At 36.9% G+C, this 21,819-nt stretch overlaps 2 protein-coding genes across 2 annotated transcripts; both read left to right on the top strand.

The window, feature by feature from the left end:
* The first annotated feature begins 2,893 nt into the window (after positions 1–2,893).
* On the top strand, positions 2,894–4,180 carry LOC133709958 (transcription factor bHLH147-like). Its single transcript, XM_062135920.1, has one exon. It carries the CDS (start codon positions 3,201–3,203, stop codon positions 3,882–3,884), a length of 684 nt encoding a protein of 227 aa, XP_061991904.1. The 5' UTR covers positions 2,894–3,200; the 3' UTR covers positions 3,885–4,180.
* A 10,201-nt stretch (positions 4,181–14,381) lies between these two features.
* LOC133709673 (prefoldin subunit 3) lies at positions 14,382–17,666 on the top strand. The gene is made up of 6 exons (XM_062135487.1): positions 14,382–14,615; positions 14,953–15,010; positions 15,631–15,702; positions 16,678–16,797; positions 16,877–16,978; positions 17,257–17,666. The coding sequence occupies exons 1-6, from the start codon at positions 14,470–14,472 to the stop codon at positions 17,335–17,337; spliced, it is 579 nt and encodes a 192-aa protein (XP_061991471.1). The 5' UTR covers positions 14,382–14,469; the 3' UTR covers positions 17,338–17,666.
* The last annotated feature ends 4,153 nt before the right edge of the window (positions 17,667–21,819 follow it).

The raw sequence follows: 21,819 nt of genomic DNA, 5'->3' as shown, positions 1-21,819 counted from the left end.
CTTAAAAGCAAAGATTTGCTGATTCTAGTGGGTAATCCCTACAAGGAAGAAGAGTTAGTTGCCCTTTAATGTAGTGATTGGCATAATCAAAGAAAACTGAGGCATGGATGAAGATTCTAAGGTCAATGATTGGTTGTGTTCTTCAATCTTCCCATAAAACTTTATCATTAAGCCAAAACCCCTAGTTTAATCACATACCTAACATGGCATGTCTAGGTGTCCCAACATAAAAATCATTAGCTTGCTTTTGTTTCCGTAGCATCAGATGGAGCACTAAATCATCCTCTGAAATGGTTTACACCAACAATTGTATACACTCTTTCCAAGTTTGTGAAGATCATTAGTCATTGGTTTCTACTCTTGGCCTGGTAATTAAATACAGAATCCAAGGTGATTTGTTTTGTTTTGCTGTTACTGAAGGATGCGTTTCCAACGTGTAGTTATCTATTCCGGTATGGTGAGGTACAGGCTTGTCTGCAGAACATGGGATTTTGGACCATTCGATTAGATAAATCAGCTCATTCAACGGTGCAAAAACCACCTGCACTGCAAAGATACCTGTATTCTAGAATTTTCACTAGGAAACCAAATTTCTAGTTTCATATCGGTGAATTCCTGGACTAATTTTATGCAGCATCACTAATATGTGAAAGGGATAGGTTGTGATAAGCTACTGAGATATTTGAGATCATATCTCATATCAGAGCCACTGGTGAGGACTCTTTCTAAATTATTGATCGAACTCCCCATATTCACAATCATCTACATTCTCCTTCTTCACATTCACAACTTTACCTCCCCATTCATCCTACGCGTGATGTATCTATCTGCTTGCTTTAATTTTCTGGAGGTTTTTGAATGCTCCTCCCACTTTATGGTGCTCATTGTTTGATTGTGTCTGTTACAGGGGAGGCAATCTCACTGGTGCATCATAATGCCCTTGTGGTGTTTCTGGTCTTTCAAAATATATATCTGTATATATATTTAAGGTTCATCAGTACAATGCCCCCTAAAGTGTTTGGATATACACATGCCACCATGATTTTGGTGAGAAATGGGGATTAGGTTCATGATTATTAAAACTTTAGACATAAATAAACTAACCCAAATCATTGATCAATATGGAGCATCTAGACCTCCTTTTATCCCAATGTCAGGTTGTCAGCACTATTTTCCCTTTCTTTTCTTTATCAATGCTTTGAACCGAATAATTATTCTCATCGGAAGCTGTCTCTACTAGTTTCTTCTAATTTTTCAAAACCGGATCTTGTTAATTCATGTTATTAGTTTGATATGCGTTTAGCTTTTATTAAAACTATTTTTTTTTTTTTTAACATGCTATTCGAGTCTTGTTTCAGATTCAAATTTTTTAAATGTTCAATTCTCTACTTCTTTCTTTGTTGGTTTATACTTTATTGAGTTATTTTTGTTTTATATATTTATCGTTCACATGATGTGTGTTAACTCGAAATATTTCATCGACATCGTTCAGATATTTTAGTATTAGCGTCCAATTATGATGTGTTTTGAGGATTAAGTAAGAGGAAATATCTCATAGATTAAGGGAGCAGGCGGAGAAGGGACCCCGTCGGGGAGGAAAATGTGGAGGTGGAGCATAACTGGCCACACCTCAGAGGAGGAGAAAACTCCAAAAACCAAACAAAGAGAGGGGATAGGAAAAGTGGCAGAGAAACAACCCACATTGCACATGCAGTTTTGTTTAGTTTATCATTTCTTTTCTGGATCATCGCCCCTCCAATAATCATTGCACGGAATGAAAACAAATGTTAAAATTGGGGACCCGCTTCCCTCTGCTCTACTAGTGGAAGCCACTACACATCCAATCCAATTAAACCCCCAATCAGATGGTAACAGTCATTATTGATCTTTGTTTTTATCTTTCGCCCAATAATCTTAATTTTCATCGTTAGTGAAATTGTCTTGGTTAAGACTTAAGATGAACATTATCGTATTGATTCCTCAAAGGCGAGTGAAAGGTTTGAATGGAATGGATGTCGCACTTATACATGTGGTGTTTGTCTGATTGGTCAAATTCACGTGTTGTTGTTTCAGATCTGCAGTAACTAGATATTTGCTTATCCAATCAGTAAATATTGCTTAGTGTTTGGATTGGGAATGGAATGGTCTCAATTGTCATAAAAAAATAAATAAAAAAACTCACTCGTTGTCCGGCTAAAATAAACGTAGTCATTTTCATTTCTTAAAAATATTCTTAGATGAGTGAAATTTTGAATGAACAGAATTCGTAAGTTATACACGTGGTAGGTATGACTAATCACTCAGTTAATTCAATTTCAATAGTATAACATAATCGCCTAACTAAAGACCTTTGAATCACGATATAGGGACCAACAGATACAAACAATATAATTTATTATCATACCAAAAAATACTGTAGTTTTGAAAAGACAATCTAGAAAATGTCCTGCATAATTCCATACCAATAGGCTGGGCTGGAACACTGATCAGTTTCGTAAACTTTTATTACCAAAAAAAAAAATACTATAGTTTTGAAAAGACAGTTACCATATTTTAATTCGTCGCATTTCTAAACTGTTAAAGAATCAGAATCATTTTTTGAAAAAAAAAAAAAAATCAGAAGCATGTGATGTTCCAAGAGGCCGTAGATTTTCTTAGGCCAAAAAGTTCACCACAAAAAAATGATCAAATTTCTTTTTTACCATTTCACCTTTTTGTGAAAAAAAAAAATCCCAAAAACATTTGGATTAAAACACTGGTGTAAATTTGGAATTTGCAAAAGAACAATTTCCAACAAAAAAAAATAGTGGGTGGATTTTTAAGGAAATATCGACGCGTGCTGTGTTTTGATTCCTTTATAAGTCTCTTCCCACCGTTTCTCCCTCTCCTTATTATTACTCCCATCGCATCCCACTCCCCACCCATCTCTCCCTCAACAACCTCCGTTCCGTTCCTCCCCTCTCTCTCTCTCTCTCTCTCTCTCTCTCTCTTTCAGTTCACACTTCTGATTTCCATACACCAAAACGGAAACCCACCTCACTCCCCTCCCCCGTTCCCCCCTCTTTGATTTGATTCCCAACCCTTACAATCCATTCCCATTCTCTCCCCCAAAAAAAAAAAAAAAAAAAAAAAATGAGCTTCTTCTCTCGCTGTACTTGACAAACAAATTTTGGAGCTTTAGATTCTCGGAATCGGAATCCATGGCGTCAACACTGATCTCGAATCCCGTAACGACCTCCGACCGGCCTCGCGATTCTTCTAGAATACAGCGCAAGAAGAAGAAGAAGCTCCAGGCCAAGCAGGACCACCACCTTCTCGTTCAACACTCCCAAACCAAATGGAAATCCGAAGCCCAGCAGCAAATTTACTCCTCCAAATTGCTCCAGGCGCTGAACCAGGTCTCCGCTGAGCCCAGGAGCCAGTCGTCGTCGTCGTCGTCGTCTTCCTCCACGTGTCCTCCTCCTCGACGGGGTCGGGCCGTCCGTGAGGCCGCCGACCGGGTCCTGGCCGTGGCCGCCAAGGGGAGGACCCGCTGGAGCCGGGCCATTCTCACCAACCGGCTCAAGCTCAAGTTCCGGCAGCACAGGAAGCAGCAGAGGGCGGCGGCGGCCACCGGGACCGGCCGGTTGAAGAAGCAGAAGTTCAGCGTTTTCCGGTTGAAGGGGAAGGGCTTGCCGGCTGTGCAGAGGAAGGTCCGGGTGCTCGGCCGGTTGGTCCCCGGTTGCCGGAAGCAGCCGCTGCCGGTGATTCTAGAAGAGGCTACTGATTATATTGCGGCGTTGGAGATGCAGGTCAGAGCCATGAGCCGGCTCACACAGCTGCTTTCAGTCTCCGGTTCTACTTCCGGCGCCGGCGGATCAAGTTCTTCGCCGCCGCCCAGTTGATTAGACCCCACCACCAGTGGCAAATCGCCATGTGTCACTCTTTTTTCTTTTTCTTTTATTGTTCTTCTTCGTCTCTCTTTCTGTGCAAGTAATGCTCATCATCATCACCATGAATCATGTCCTCTGTTCAAAAATCAATGTCTCTGTTAAATACCTGTGTCTAGCTTAAGGACGGAAAAGCTTTTTTCTTTTTCAAGTAATTTTATTCTATCATCCTCACATCCAAGTTTGGAAAAAAAGAAGAACGAAAATTTAATAGAATAATTTTGAACTGCTGGACTAGAATTTTAGAAAGATGGAATCTTCTTCTTCTTCTTCTTTGTGATGTTCAAGTGTATGGTTGGTTGATTTTATTGCCTTCTTGATCTTAGTTAGACACCAATTTGGGTTTGGCATATTTGGTATGGTTTTTTGTCCTCTTTACTTCCAAGAGAATAATTTCATGTTGGGAATAAAATTTGCCAACCTTATCAATACTAATGGTTTCATTTCTTTGGGTTGTACTTCTAGTTTGCATATATGTTCTAGGCCTGCAGTGTAGCAACAAGATTTAGGAATTGCTAAAATCTATCTGGGTAGTTGTGTTTTTGTTTCGACCAGATCGGGAAGGAGACAGAGTCGAACTTTCATCACGAGTTTTGTTAGCCGAAATTTAATTGCACTGTTAGGTTTGAAACAAGAACAGTGCGTTAGTATGTGATACTTTGTAGTATGGTATTATTAAGCCACTCGTTTGACCATTTGCAAGTTTGGGTGACACATTTTAAACACCGTAAGAGTGACAAGACCTTTTTCAATTTTCATGGTGATGGGGAGGCCCAACCTGAAGAGCAATGTTTACACAAGATAGAATGAGAATGTACTGGTACTGTGGGTGAAGGGTTAGAATGAGAATTTGGTCATATGTGTGTGTATTAGCAAAAGGCTCGGACACTGTTGTAGGGGAAGAGGAGGGGGTCTGTAATAAAAGGCTCAAAGTTGGTGAAAGCGCCAAAACATAAAAGATTTAGAGGTACAAACATATCATGTGGGATGTCGTCCCCACTAGAAGGAAGCACAAGTGACACCACTCTCGGATTTTGGGAGATATCAGTGCCCCATTTTATGGCCCCCCGCCCGGCCTGCTCGACTGGACCGGCCAGACATGCAAAAGAAAAAAGAAAAAAAGGGAAGAAAATCAAAAAATGGTACTATTACTGTTGCTGTCACTCTCACTCTCACTCACACGGGTGCCTGGGTATCATCACTATCACTGGGATTGAAGGAAGAAGAAGAAGAGGGACTTTGATGGTTTCGATTTGAGGGATTGATTGGGAATGATAATTAGTAAAGGACCAGAGTGTTCATAATTTCCACAAGTTGGTTTTTATGGATGTTTTGGATAATATCATAATATGTCACTATATTGGAGGGTTTTGGAAAGGGAAGCTGGTTGTGACGGTTTTGGAGAGATCGCACATGGTGGCATTGATTTCAAAGAAGGTGGGGGGAGGGAATAGAGACAACCAGAACCAGACTCACATGCAATCAATGTGCGTTTATTTAAGCCCCTCTTCTCCTCTCCTAGTCTCTATCCTCTATCTGTCGGCTTGGTAGCTCCAATTTCTTGCAACAGAAACTTGGCAAAACCAGATGATAATATGTGTCCTTACTGCCAACATGGGATGATTAATAAGGGTCTAGATCTTTGGGAAAATTGCGTTTTTACTCTCTTTAGTTTGAGCATCATTTAACAACTTATATCGAGTAATTCCATCAAAAAAACAAAAAAAAACTTATATCGAGTAATTTTACTTGCACTTTAAAACCAAACAAGAAATTGTTGTGCATTTTTTGACATTTAGAGTTAGTATTTGAAGGGTATAATTACAGATTATGATCATGAAGAAGAATTATCTTTGTAATCTCACGATTAATAAATTTGCGATCAATCCACTATTGCTAATCTATATCAATTGATAGAACGTGTAATTCTTTTGCAAGTGGTGCCACGTAGGATTTCCATCATTTTATTTTGCGAAAATTGATCCATAGACACCTACCTATCATCTAATTTGTGATTTTGTGTTATTTCTCTTTAATATTTTATCTTGAGGAACCATAGTCTGAATGTCCATTTCCTCTAAAAATCTATGAAATGCACTTAGTAATCTTTCCATGATTGCTAATGTCGATGGATTATAATCAGAAAAGCGGAAAACAACTCATCTTGATGCCCTTAGTTTAACTTGGCCCCATATCTCTTTTTAATTTAGGGTATGATTGAGCCAAGAAGAGGGCAAAATATCAAATACTACAATTGTCAATAGCATCAGGGTTCACTCTTTTTGGGGTGAGCAGATGAGCAATGCATTTTCAATAACCTATAAGCCTAGCTAGCTCTAACCAATAGGCAATACCCAATTAGTATGCAATTATAATATTATATCTGAGTTGTGCAATTCATCATGAAGGAAAGGAAGAAGACAGAAAACTATACTACTAAGCTTAAAAAGAGCAATGATTTTATCTTGGAGCATTACCTTAAACATGGTTTGAGAGCTAAGGAAACATTCTAATCAAAATCCGACATTCAACAGCAAACTACCTTTGCAAACAAGTTTAAAGGTCTTCACACCACCCACCTTACACAAAGATTATTATGTTTTTTGGATGCACCATATCAATTGATCAAATCTATATTGTTCCACTCAATTATAATCATGACAAAATAAAAACGCAAGTTATTAACATTGAAGATTAGAGATTCCGTGTTTTAGAATTTTAGGTTTAATGAAATACTTCATGTTTTTTTTTAATGAAATACTATGTTGAATACACTAAACAATTAATTTATCCCACCAAATATTTATTAATCGATGCGGCTTGATATCAAATATAACAAAAATGACCCTAATCCTTAGATATTTGATGTAATCATCATTTTTTGAAATAAAGGGCAATACGTAGTAGTAAATTCCCAGTCCACTTCAAAACAATGAACCAAAATTCCATGTTCAATTACTTAGCACAAACTCTATGAAATGCAATCATAAATTTATTGATGAAACTGTCGGCTCCACAAAGCCTCCTATTGTTAGTCTCCAGCATGTGGCCGGTTTGAAAGCAGCTATACTGCTTTTGATCAACTTCAGCTTAATATCAGTAGTGTACTGCCCAAGCATTGCATGTTTCTTCTTTATATAGATAATTACTACACTTACCATCCAATGGTGAATCAAACGAGCCTTAATTTGTCTTAAGAACATTAAAGCAAAGATTAATCCATATGGCACTTTATTTTTTTTATTTTTTTTTGGCAAAAATATGGCACTTTATTTAGTGACTCCACTTTACAGATCATTTGCATTAAAAAAAAAAACATATCTTAATTCTATACATTCAATTCATGTGTATAGGATTACTTTTGATGAGATACATGCGAACCATAAAACATTAGTACTTAAGAATTATACATACGTGGTACGCGTAAAAAAGACACTAACATCGATCTTATCTTAATGTAGCTAGCTAAGGCAACTATACTAAAGCATGTTTTACCTCATAGTTACGCAATCTCTAAATATTCACACACACACGCAGACAACTAACCCTAACATCGATCCTATAATTAGGATAAGTAAATCCTTCTAAGCTTTGTTAAGGCTAGGGTAAGTGTCCTCGATCTTTCAGCAGTATTAACACTAGGGCATCGTTTACCTCGTATTGATACGAACCTTAAACCCTTAACTTCTAATACATATATTTCTCTTAATGCAACATGGCAAAGAATCTAAAACATAGTGGAACACATGAGGGAAAATCATGAGTCGCATGTTACCTGTCAAGGCATAGTCCAACACCATAGATCGACTTGATATTTCGTATACAAATATATTACCTTTAATTTGTTGACGATGTAAGCATGCAACCAACCTTCTCCATCGAAACCCTTTTTATACATTTATGGACATTTATATTATTAAGTCGATCATATTTTAGATATCATATGCTTTATTCATTCATATGGGTCTGAACCATGTGAGTTACAACAAAAGCCGGGCAAAAGAGAAAAGGACATGCATTTGAAAATGGTATAGTCTTGTATTATAGTTTGCTTCTAAAGCTATTTTAGACCACATGGAGGGGTCATGGCCTTGTCCATTACATTCCAAGAAATTTTAAAGTGAAAAAGAGAAAAAGAAAAGGTAGCCAGGTAGGTACTCTCTCATCGTGTTTAGATTGCAATAGCAAACCCATATGCTCACCACTACCAGGGTTTCAGAGACACAGAGAGAGAGGTACATAGTTCGAGAGAAAGAGAGATAGAGAGGTACATAGTTCATATATAATTTAACAAAATGGTTTAGCGTATATAGTGCAGCACGTCAAGTTCGTCGTCTTCCATGGAGACAAGCTCTCTTATAATTTTTTTTTTTTTTTTTTTTTTTTCAGAATAAAGCTCTCTTATAATTGAAGGAAATATTGGGGATAGTTCATAACAAAAATGAGAGAGGCTATATATGACATGCACCACGATTACTGGATCCAGTTGCATGATCATGGATCACCTTATCCATTTTTATATACTCGGCTAACTCGAGCGAGCTAGCTAGCTAGCTAGCTAGCTAGTTAGGGTTATTGGGATCGGTCGCCGATTGATACCAAAAGTATAAAAGAAGAACAAGAATGTTCTGGCTATAGCCACTTCTTTGACATGAATGAGTAGTTTATTACTAAATTTGAATTTTTATATATAAAAAATATCCCAGCAAATAGTAACTCCAATTATTATCGAGGGAAATTTCATAGCTAGCTATGGCTTGTAGGTTAGGTTTATGTCTTTTAGGCCACATGAATTTTCTGTTGAACATGTGACATTTTCTATATTGTCTATGTCAAATTAGTTTCGTAAAGATTAGATGAGTCTTTTTCTTCTCAATAAGGTTATAATTAGTTTTTCAATTATTAATTTAAGAAAGATATACATCAAATATGATATTAAAGTACTAATTAGATTGCTAATTTTAATCCTATTAATTCTTGCCTTTTATGTTTAAAGACATTCCATAAGAGCATATTAGTCATGTAAAAAAAGAAAAATTAATGAGGATTAGAGTCAGTAAGATGGAAAATGAAATAAATCTAAGGTGGGAGCTGAGTCATTGAACCGCAATTTACAATAAAAATTAATGCGGACTACAATCAATATGGGGTCAAGATTTTGGACTTTAATCTAATTAACTCTAACCTTCAACAGAGAAAGTAATTACCTTCAAGAGAGAAAGTAATTACCAGTACTGGATCTGATTTCTCAGATAACTGAACACATCCATGCAAGAGCAGGGGCGTAGCCAAGACAAGGGCTACTTGGGCTATAGCCCAAGGGAAAATTTGGCCCAAAATCGACCAAGTATGGGTATAGCCCAATAAAAAAAAAATATATATATATATATATATACTGATGCTTGTAGGTCGACTCTCAGCTCTCCCCTTCTTCGGTTTCTCCCCCGTGGGCTGTGGCGCTGTCCCCATTTGCTTCCCCCTTCCAGCCTTCCAGAGTTCCAGGTTCGATTAGCTAGTTCCGGCAGTCCGCCGAGTCGCCTCCGCCGCTCCACGCATAAGCTACCTCCTCCGCCACCGTCCACCGAGCCACCTCCACTGCGGTCTGCATCTTTGGATTCCCTGCGACAGTGCGACTCCTTGAACTCTTGAAGGCTTCAAATCTTCAATCCCTAATGCTTAGATTCTCAGGTAAACACCGTATACCCAATACCCATGCTGATGATGTTTGAATCGTGAATTTGTGATGTTTGGTGTTTAGGGTGAGGTGACTGAGGTCGGAATTGGGAATGGGTAATGGATTGATGAGATTCATTGATATTACGCAGGTTTGGCTATAGAGACATCAAAAAAAAAAAATTGGGCTTCGCCCAAAAAATTTAGCCCACCCCATTGTCAAATTCTAGCTACGCCCCTGTGCAAGAGTAGTGTTGACTATAGAGTGATGAAGACATGAAGTTATAAGGAAAGAGAGGCGGGGGCGGTTAAGCCATCACATGCAACCATTTCTAGCAGATTCTGAATCTGGTGGAGAAGTGTCACTGTATTTGTCGGTATTAACTCCTTGCTTTCCTAAATGGCCGGCTTTATTACCAAATTGTTGTTACCCTAGATTCCTAGAATACAAGAGAGAGAAACTGGAGGTAAATATTTCAGATAAATAATAGGGGACCAACCTACACTAGGGATTCCTGGCAGTCCCACTCCATTTTTTTTTTTATCAGTCGCTACTTTGCCAACCTTACGTAGCTTAGTAGGCATCCCCATTAGTAACTTATTGTAATAAAAACGAATTAGCTAGTCGAGGAAGTCTAAGCAAGTCTAAACCTCAAGAAAGTTTAGAGCTCTGCAATAAGCTCTCCAGTAAAGGGAGATTGCTGGTCGATGATGAGAGAACAAGCTAGCGCTTTATTAAACCAGAAGTGACGAACACCAGATATAGCAGCAACGTTGCAGTTGAGGAGAATTCATAGGCGCTTCCAAAGAGTACGGAAATTAGTATAACCCCATGCATCATTTTAGTTGTCATTAACAGGTACTAAGCATAACATGCCGGAGGATTGCACCACGTTAATTCTCCGATGAGAGTGCATCACAACGATCCTCGATCAAGAGAGGAATACTCCAGTTGAGCAGGCAAAACCAACTGATCGATCCTTGTTGAGCATAAGATCAGCCGATTGACGTTACAACTTGATCACAAATGCCGTCCCAAATTGTTATTGTTCGGTTTCATTTCATGTTGTAATGATCTCTGATGATTGATAATCAATATTGATTATCTTATAGGTATAGAAAACAAAGTGGGTGTGATTAACCAAAGTAGAGTTAACTTGGCCCTCATCCACAGAATTAAGTAAACATTGTTTATTGACCTCAATGGGATGTGATAGTGACGTACTTAAATACTTAATGCTGCTGATGGCGAGACAGGCAAAATAGGCTCGATAAGCTTTTGTGCTCTACAAAAAAAAAAAAAAAAAAAGGAGTTTTCTACGCTTACTCATTCTGGACTGGAATTCCTAAGTAGTGAACTAGTGACATATAGACTACTATATATTGAATATATATATGTGTCGAATGTGTCGTTTCAATATAATATTCAATGACTTTTATTCATGATAAAATACACTTACAAGTTACAAAAGAGATCCACGAGTGATCTTGAACAACAGTTTATCAAACAAAAAAAATCTGAGAATTACAATGAAAATCAAACACTATTTTGATCTAATCTGCAGCCAAAACAAGCCAGTTCATTAGCAACTATGTTGGCCTCTCTAAAACACTAATGAAGTTGGAACATAAATATTTGATATCTTGTATGATGATAGAAACTCTCCAAATCATCAAAAAAAAAAAAACTCTCCAAGGAACTTGATGTTGGGCTTGTATTCTTGTAACATCTTTGATAATAAAACAAGAATTCCCATTCAACTGTTCATAGATTGGCTCACTTTTATGCCCAAATTAAGCCTCTGCTACAAGAACAGAAGAAGCAAAGCCAACTGGCAATGCACCTGCAATGATGATATATCAAGAAGTGTACGTCTCCGATCACAAACCCTTCCGCACCTCATGTACTGTGTATTGACAAGATTTATATGCACCAAATTCACTATATTGGACTTAATTAGTATCCTTAATTACTACACCCGTGGTTAGTTTCAAATTCGAATTCATCCCGCTAATATTGTTTGATTGATCGAAAAGATATTTATGCAGCATGCATGTCTCAAACTAGTAGTGGTTTAAGGTCCCAAACCCTAATGGACACCCAATCAAAGACAACTATGTATTGTCATTCTCATCGACTCATCCAATCCCTAACCAGGTAATGTTGACATAAGAAACTAGTTAGGAATATGTTGTTGTATAGAGAGCCAGCAAAGAAAGAAGAAAATATACTCTTCCATTATCAAAGACTGGTTTTGGAGCCAAACAAAAGTTACCGATCCAAGTGCCCTTGCGGCCTAGCCGCCATTGACCCATATGTATATATACACCATGTTATTGTTATGGTCTTCGATCGTCAGGATTGATAACTTATACGGAGTTATGGATCGACCCATCAAGCTAGCTTTGACAAAATGAGAAACTAACAGCTAGCACTGTGTCATCAGACGAGGGAGGATAGGATATACAATGAATTGAGTACATTTATAATTTTGATCCTTGACACAACACACTACTAGCTACATTCCCCTATCTCCATAAGTATAAATTTGGTGAATATATCATGACGGAAAATTTTCAATTTGTCTAGATAAACTGGGAACCATATATCAATGATGCATCAGCCACTCCCATTCTAAGGAATCTCCAACCAAAAATCGCGCGGATTAATATTAATTGAATTTGAAAGGAAGAAAGGAATCACGTAACTATGTGGACAAAAAGGTAGAAGGCGCTGCTAGGAAGGTGTACGCATGTAATGCATGTTTGCAGTCCTGATCACCTGGTCAGCAACTGACCAGGTGATCAGGATCATGCATGTTTGAGGAATTGAGGAATAATTATGCATATTCAATGATTCATGTGATGACAAGATGTGCAAATAGGGGTTGAGCCTAGCTAGCTACCTAAGAGGACAATGAAAATGACCAAAACATGAAGCAATGTCTATCATGGGGCACTTTAGGCCTCCAAGCTAGCGTCCAAGTCCAACCTTGAGAGTTTAGACGCAAAAATATATAACAGTTTTTCTAAAGGAATACTACAACATACACAAAACTTTACCCCATAAATTTCTCATATATAGATAGATTCCACTCTTATATATGTACCAAAACCAGCTCCTCGTTGTAAACACGATGTGCCGATTGATGTTACAAAGGCACAAATACCGTCCCATAAGAAACAGTTCCACCAATTTCATCTTAATAATATATGAATGTTGTTGTTCCGTTCCATTTCAAATACATCGGAGGAGATTAAACTTGCTGTAGATTGATCACGGTAAGATGGTTAAATGATTGTTTAATGTTTTATTGACATACTTGAGATGACAGTATGTAACGTACTTAATTAGTGGTTCTGATGGCAAGACTGGCAAGTTGGCAACTTCGCTCATTCATTCTGGACGTACTGGAATTTCATAATAGACTACGTACTGTAATGTCGAACATGATATGTACGTGCATCGTTTTGATATATATAACTAACTTTTTCATGTAGTGGCAGCGGTGTATTGACAAGATTTATAGTCACCGGCCAAAAGCATTCTCTGTCTTCTTCAGGTATGGTCAATGGTTAAAAGGCTTCTAAACCCTGGAATCAGCACAACCAAAGCTACTTCACGCTGCATATATGTCATTCTCATCGATCGATGTTGGTAATGACATGGTGTTTTTTGGTGAATGATCGGTTGCATATATTTAGTCTAGCTAAACTGGGAATTATCAGTCACCTACTACAACTCTGCCTGATTAGATCAACCATTATTGATTGATCGATCATGTAATATTCATTGAATTTGAAAGAAAGAAATGAATATAATCCATGTCGATGAAAAGGTTGCTAGCTAGACAGGGATTGGTGTGTGGTTTGAGAAATCATGCATGAATGCGAAAACATATGCATATCAAATATAAGAGGCCTCGCCGGGACCAGTTTGCCTGAATCAGTTTCCTTAACATGTTCAACAAAAAAAATAAAAATAAAAGTGGTCTCCAACCCTCCAACTTTGGGAATTTAGATGCAGAAGTACGTTTCAATCTTCATTTCTTAGCTTCCACTACACATAAAATATATTATATTTCTCAAATAGATAGTATTTACCTTATATCTAAAATTCATGTGGATCATCTGGGTGGTACTTAATCTATCATTAGTAGTTGCTGCACTACTTTTGGAGTTTTGGTTTAGGAACTATTGATAAAGTACAGACACTGTCGATCTATTTTTCCAAAAAAAAAATTGTTAGGCCCCTTAATCTACATAATCTCTAATATCTAATACTACTGTAGTAAGGAAAAAAAGTAAGTGATATATTAATGTATCGACATATAAACCGATCTTGTGATATTTATCTACCGTAAAGAGAGCTAGTCTACTACTATCCAAATTTAAGTTTGGATCACAAATGTCACTATAGGGTGCCCTTCAGTAACTTCTCTATACCTTATTTTCTTGCAAATATTAATAGAAACCCTTTATTACTGATGTTACCATTCCTCATTTGAGTCATTTCTCTTCAAATAACTTCCCTCAACCTTAGAATCTTTCATTTCTTCGTCACGATTGTATTCTCTGACATCCATTTCTGCTTCCTTAAGAACTCCCAAAAATAAAAACAAACTCACAAGATCATGATACATATCCATCCTCACAAATCACAATCCCAACATTTCTTTTCAGTTTGGGCTCAAATTGGGTCCAACATAAACAATGGGCTAAGAAATCCGAATCCAATTTACAAAACCTAGACCACAAAACGGCGTCACTTTGAGTCTTCGTCTACAAACCTCAGCACTCGTTCAACCACTACAAGTCGTTTCTCTGCGAAATTGGTCTGAGAAAGAGAGAGAGAGAGAGACTGAGAATGGCTACGTCGTCGTCGTCGTCGTCGGCAGAGGTGGTAACAGAGCGAAGAGGAATACCAGGAGCTCAGTTCGTAGAAGATGTGCAGACCTATCTCACCCAGACTGGCTTCGACTGTAACTCTGCCCTCGCTTTTCTCCAAGAAAGGTCTGCCCTTTTAAGATTCACTTGTTCCTTTTTCTTAAAGCCTTTGTCTTTTTCATGTTGATTATCCAGGTTTTGACTCCTATAGTTCTAATCGATTTCCCAAAGTTTGATACTTTGCACAGCTGACTTGCTAAAACTTAATTGGGATTGAAATGAATGAATATATGAACCAATCTTGAGTTTTTTTTTTTTTTTTTTTTTTTAATTCTGGTTGAATCATACTTGAAGCTTATTCAAAATGAGTTAGTCCTCTTATGCATTGCTGATGCACTTTTAAAAGATATGGAAGTTGAAATTTAATGGTGTTATACTGTTTTTGGCAATTTGCTGCTTGCAGACTTCAGCAATACAAAATGGTTGAAATGAAACTTCAAGCTCAACAAAGGGAGCTTCTGGTATGTTTCAGCAAAGCCCTTTCTTTGGATCATGCACGTTCCATGTCATTATTTTTTTTTATCGTTTAATCAATTAGTTTCAGTGTACTGACGCGGTTGCATCTGACATAGAGTTACAGCTTCTTGCTGATACTTACCAAGTGTGATGCTATCTGGCATAGAAATATGTTGGAAATTGTATCTGAAGCTTGAACCTAATATGTTACAAATGTTACCCAACTTCCCATAACGATTATGAGTCAGTGTCTGGACACGGTTGCATCTGACATAGAACTACAGCTTTTTGCTGATACTTATGAACTGTGGTGCTACTTGGCATAGTAGTATGTTGGGAATTGTCTTTAAAGCTTGAACCTAATGTGTAACTTAGAATGGAGTGTGAACATAAACTAAGATGTCGTAGTTAAGTTGTCTCGTTTCGTGTTTGTCTTGAAGGCTAATGACTGGATGTGAGAGAAAATGGTTGTAGTAACCTATAGAGGTTGTTGTATTTTTTTTCGTTATGTGACAGATTGTCTCATTTATGTTTCATACTTTGATATCACTTATGCTGTTTCTCCAGCTGTTGACTGCCTATATATACGTGTAGAATTTTGATTATTCCTCATTTTGATTATCAGGCAAAGATTCCTGACATTGAGAAGTGCTTAGATGTTGTTGCCACGTTACAAGCTAAGAAGGGTACTGGTGAGGTTCGTTTTTTGTGGTTCTCCACCCTTGGCATTGTGGTGTGATTAGCTTGCTATATCACTTTCTTAATGACATATGTAATAACATGTTTAGTCCCCTGTCATACCCACATATATGCTGATTGAACTTGTGAAAAGCATGTATCCTTCAGAACACTTACAGTTTTACTAGATTCATCACTTTGAATTTTATTCTTGAACATGAGGTTTCCAAAGTTAAGGAAAAACAAAATAAAGGACTGGCTCAAAATGGATGCCTTTTTTTCTTTCAAGAAAAAAAGAAAATGGAAAAGCAAGAACATGCTGATGCTTATTTATATTCTTATATGGCATATCTAGCTTCTTTATCTTTCTCCCTTTCCTTTAATTTTAAATGAAAATCACCACCACCAGGATTTGTCTTCCATGACTAGATGACTTTGGATTTCTTTTGCATTCCTACTGTGAACTATGCACTGTCCTTTTATTCCCTCCAAACAGGTGTCAAATAGGTGTTCTTCTGCAATTAAATATGCTGCATAGAAAAGAAATTTATAGGTTTTTCTTGCATATCTGAGGGTCTGAGTTTTGTATCTCAGACTTGGCTAAAGTGCTTTAGAGTGCAAGGACAAGACGATTTTATTTATGAAGTTTAGTGGTTAGATGATGTTTCTGAGGTTAATGTAACCTGCTGTAAAGGCAAAGTCTCAATTTGGTAGAATCTGTTAATCTTCCTGAAAGCCAACATAGTTAGTTCTGAAATTTCAGAATGCCTTTGCAATTTGCCTGATTGGGACATAATTATTATGGTGATTACAAGAATGGTTGAAGTTGTGGTAGCTCTAGGTCATTAAACATATTTTGATAATGGCAACTGATCAGAAATGTTGGGTACATCATATATTTTCATTTTTGATATAATAACTTTGTGGTTTCTATCCAATATTAGAGGATTAGTTAAAGATAAGTGTTCTTGATTGGGCCCTTTTTCTTATACAGGCACTTATTACTGATTTTGAGATCTCTGAAGGGATATATTCACGAGCTAGCATTGAGGATACTGATTCAGTATGTTTATGGCTGGGAGCTAATGTCATGTTGGAGTATTCTTGTGAAGAGGTCCGCAACTTCTTATATTAGCTCATTACTTTTGAGTTCAGGACAGAATCATCAGTTCTTTTGTAACATTTTGGTGCAGGCTACTGCCCTTCTACGAAAGAATTTAGATAATGCTAAAGCCAGTTTAGAAGTTCTTCTTGCTGATCTACAGTTCTTGAGAGATCAAGTAACAATTACCCAGGTACTGAATCTTCATAAACTAGTTAAATAGATTCAAGGTTTGTACATTTAAAAGTATGTAGGCATTATATGATTGGTATAAAATAGTGAAGCAGTATGCCAAACCGTTAAAGCAATCAATTCCCAACGTGTTTCGTACAAGCAGCATGCATTATTTTTGGTTTATTCACATTAGAATTCAGAATTCAAACAATCCTTCATTTTTTATATGCTTGTATCGTTTAGATGTCCCTATTCGTATTACTGGAAATCCTTGACGCTTTGACTACTATTGAGCAGGTAACAATTGCTCGGGTGTACAACTGGGACGTTCATCAGCGCAGACTCCGACAAGCTTCCCCTTCTGCTAAGGACTCCTGAGTTGAATCTTCACTACCACCCTCCTAGTTGGCAGTATGGTTCAATTCTGAACTCTTTCAGCACGATATGGATAATCTTCATTTTATTTGTGAGAATTGTATCTCTTCAAAATTCGCCCGGCAAGTTCCATGTACCATCTATTGTGGTGGTAGAATATGTTATATCATTATAGGACCAGTTTTGATACATGATGGAATATGATCAGCTTGTTAGTTAGCGTGTGCAAACTTGAGTTTTAGATTGATGGCAAGCGATTTGACACTCCAGTTCTTGTCTTGATATAATTTGATCCTTCTTGTTACCTAATCTATATTAGTAGTGGTTTAAGATGGATCCCTGTGGCATTAAGCCATGGTTTTAAATTTCAAATTTTGATATGGGCCCAGGAAGCTTCAATGTGAAGTAAATTTGTCGGCAAATCCAAAGCTAAATGAGGTGACCTTGAGCTGGGTGTGTGATCGCTCATAGTCATTGCTCCTATTGCTTGGATTGTTCTGATGTCAGCAACCCATCTTATCCTTCCTCAAAAGGGTTGTAGATCTGGACTGTTTCTGATAATAAATATTGAAAAGTCCTTCGTCAGAAATGACATGATGTTAACACCTTAATGTGGGTGTTGATCAAGTCAACTAGTGCAAATGTGCAATGATTTCTTTCTCGAAACAAAGCCTAGTTGCTGCCCCTCCAAACAAAGGAAAATTTATCCCTTGCAGCTTCTATATAATGTTTCTTATTATTTGCCTTCTTTTTTTGGGGCAAATTCTATATATATAATAGAGTGTCTGTTTTTGACTATGCTCAGATTTAGTTGGTGCGTATGCACTTCCTGGGTCAAAATAGTGTTATTTTAGCTTGACACAAAGTTGAACCATGAAATAAGCAAAGCCTAAAGTCAGACTGCTGTTCTTATCAGCTTAGGTTTTAGCATCTAAACATCCAAGCATATCAGTGAGTACCTATTGTCAAAAGCATTAGCAATTGTTTAATCTTGCTTCTCTTAAACTTTGTATTTGATGAATGGGAAAGTTGAAAAGGAGAGGCCATATATATTTGGGTTTTGTTCCTTTTTTCTCTTAAGCTCTTCATTTGGGAAATTATGTTAGGGTTTTGAGACTTGCACTTTCCTACCGTATTCGGTCCATATATGCTCTTATCCTTTCTTTTGCGTGTTGTAGTATTGCCACATTTTCAGTTCACAAAAATGTAAAAATAATCACACTGATGAAACTTCTGTCAAATTTCAGCAGAAGATGAGAAGATGAAATGCCAAAAACTTACAGTCAGCAATGATTAAATGACAACAAACTTTCTTGCTCTGATGTCAAAAGCGTTAGCATTTTCTTTAGGCGCCTTAATAAGTTCGTACTTGACAAATGAAAAAGTTGCAATGCTGCATGTGGGAATTAGTGTTCTCAGTACCTTCATGGGTCTTTTCCACCTTCTGCATATCATGAAAATGTTATACAACAATCTTAACTCATAAATAAGTCGAAAATGAACATGAAATCTTGAAACTAATCAAAAAAAATTAAGTAGAAGATAAGAAAATGAAAAGCCAAAAACTACTTCTGACATGAATTTTGTTTTTGAATCAAGCTTTTTACAGGACTTGAGCCTGAGCTTTCATTCAGCAGTGATTAAACGACAAAACCACTTTCTTGCCCTGATAAAGAAATCTTTTAGAAGAAATCTTTATATGGTCTAAATTGAGTAGTTTAAAGTTTAAACAACAAAGTAAGCGGGCCACACAGTTTAAGTTCCCGTGAACAACCACCGTTACCACTCAACTCAAAAATTAATCTTCTTCTTCTTCTTCTTCCAAGGTCTAAACCTTTACTATATATATAGTCCAAGTCAAGATTCCATGCATATATGTCCATGAAAAAGAAAACCCAACTCTTTTCATATTCATTGTTGTTTTCTTTGGCTAATTAAGCATGAAAGAACCGAGTTGGAGTGTTATCTTAGCTCTTGGAGGGGTCTAATATCACCCTTAGTTGACCTTGCAAAGGAGGGACCCTAAGTTATAAATGAGATATGGTTGGTTACCATTTGATTTGAACAATATGGACCAACCAACCAACACAACAATCTTACATTCTTTTCTCTCCTCATCGTCCTATTCTAACATTCTTTCCATTTCGTTTATTATAAGTAATTTTATAAGAAAATAATGAGGTGACTAGTTGTGAAGGTTTGTTTGTTTGACTCCATGAAAATCCGCAGTCCAGCACGGGTTTAGATTTTCTTTTTCTTCTTTTTTTCCTTTGCCCATTCAGAAAAATCAAGTTGCAAAATCTGGTCGATTATCGTTGTGAGACTTTCATTTTCTGTGGGATGACTTGGAGCTTTTAATATCAATCGTTGTTTCATTTATTATAGCAGCAACCGGAATTGGGGAAAAGAATGTCATTTTCATAGGAAGTGATTCTCTACTTGTTTCAATTATAGCCCATACATTAAAGGGTTCACAGCTAATCTCTTACACGCTTTCTAACAAGTTTTAGATCGATCAACAACACACACCCTAAACGATTTTGTTAGATTTATGATATATTGTATGTTTCAAGTATCAAAACTCAAAGTCGAAAATCGTGAAGTGGGAGGGACATTGAAAAGTTTGAACTTCAATAGGGCTTCGAAGCTAAATGTTAAATAAGCACAATAAAGAACCATCAGTTAAGCTAGTAGCCAGGTTAGAAGTGCTAAACTTCACCCATCAAGAAATTCCATACCACCCCAAACTTCACAGTCTGGTAATTTTAGACCTATAACTCTTACTATCATTGCCAATCTGCCGTGGTGTTATCCTTCAACTGAATCATATACTCCTAATTACCAAATACCAACCCTAGCTATTAGTTTCAAATGGTTTCTTTTTTACTGGGTTAAATTCACCGATTCCAGTTGAGAAGAAAGGCGGGAAAACAAGACTAGGGTTTTTACGTGCCGAGGCGTAAGATACAATCATTGGTCGCAAAAAGGAGTAGAAGAAGGGAAAGAGGAATCATTATTATAGCGAAACGTGCACGCAAACCCAGGCTGATATTTGTCCTCATTTGCCTAAAGCCTAGTTACTACTAATTTTAAAATTCGACTCGTCGTTTTGTGCTCTCTACGCGTTTTTGCATTGTTGCAATTTGTACGAATTATTTATCTTTTACCAAAGTTTTGACCTCCCATGTGCGGCCAAGATCTTTCAATTAGAAAAACCCTAAAAACTGGTCTACGAATATGTTATTTTAATGGAATTTGAGGGTCTCAAAGTGAGTGATTAAAATAATTTTAACAAGAGATTAGAGTAACTTATAATTGCCGCAATCATCGTTGGAGGTGTTTAGGTTTTCACTCTCCATCATACTTCTAGAAATATATATGTACGAGTCAACTGCCTATCTTTGCCTCCGCACACTATATCACCCAATGATCTTATTCATCTATTTTAATTACGCGAGAATGATGTTAATTGTATTCTTCTGTAGTTTTTGTAGTAGTGTATGTTTTTATCTGTATGAGGTTTGGAGTGCTTTAAATTAAATGATGATCATCTATACTATTATTAAAAGAAAAGATTTTGTTAGCTAAAATAAAAAAATTTGACAGAAATGATCCTAATAGATTAACATACTTTTTTTTTTTTTTTTTGGCAAAGATAGATTAACATACTTTGAGAATTAATTAAATCACAAAGGCCATTATAACAATTATAAATTATATTTTTATTAACAAATAAACAAAATAAGTCCCACAACCCAATTTTCTCTCCCACTAACTTCTCTATGCAATAACCGTTTTCTTCCATTATCTTTTCTTTTTTATTTTCTTATGAAGGAGTAGGAAAGCTTCCTCTTCCGTCAACCACCTCCTCACAAGTGCCCTCGATCTCAAGCAGGAGGGCATCTTGGATTGAGGACTTTTTTGAGCCGGAGGTCTCTTCTTCGGCCCCCGAAGCTTCCACAGACCGTTAAAAAAAATAAAAAATACTTTCACATGCAGAGCATGTGTGGAGGAATGCTAGTATTGTTTAATGAAAGAAAAGAACGAAAAGCTGAGAAAGTATCACACCATTATTCTATGTATATATGAATGTTTTTGTAAGAGAGCTTAGAACTTCAATCGTTGAAAGTCAAGTTAATTCTACAATTACTACTTACTTTGATACCTAAAACCTTTTGGTATCCGGTTCTCTATATCGACAAACAATTTTGCACGTAGATTTTACTTGTGGTGAGATCAGTTACATTTTCGGTATTATTTTAGGGTGGTGAAATTGGCACCACATTTTTTAAAAACCACACCCCCTTTCATGTACATGTCCCTTGAAAAATTACTCATGATTTGGTTTGTAATGAAACGGGTGTCAATTTCAATCCCCTATTTTTAGCTGACTATAGAACCTACATACCCATCGGAGTGTGTTCACAATTTTTAGTGTTATATAAGAGAGAAGTTTGTGCTCGGCTAATATTGACACATGAGAAA

This window comes from Rosa rugosa, chromosome 5 (assembly GCF_958449725.1).
Source record: "Rosa rugosa chromosome 5, drRosRugo1.1, whole genome shotgun sequence".
Lineage (NCBI taxonomy): Eukaryota > Viridiplantae > Streptophyta > Magnoliopsida > Rosales > Rosaceae > Rosa > Rosa rugosa.
This window is presented reverse-complemented; position numbering and strand designations above follow the sequence as displayed.

Bases quoted from the DNA above. Each gene is read 5' to 3' on its own strand.
- LOC133709958 (XM_062135920.1), top strand. From the start codon at position 3,201: ATGGCGTCAACACTGATCTCGAATCCCGTAACGACCTCCGACCGGCCT.
- LOC133709673 (XM_062135487.1), top strand. From the start codon at position 14,470: ATGGCTACGTCGTCGTCGTCGTCGTCGGCAGAGGTGGTAACAGAGCGA. The intron at 15,703-16,677 runs GTTCGTTTTTTG...TTTCTTATACAG, and splicing joins CTAAGAAGGGTACTGGTGAG to GCACTTATTACTGATTTTGA. The intron at 16,798-16,876 runs GTCCGCAACTTC...ATTTTGGTGCAG, and splicing joins TGGAGTATTCTTGTGAAGAG to GCTACTGCCCTTCTACGAAA.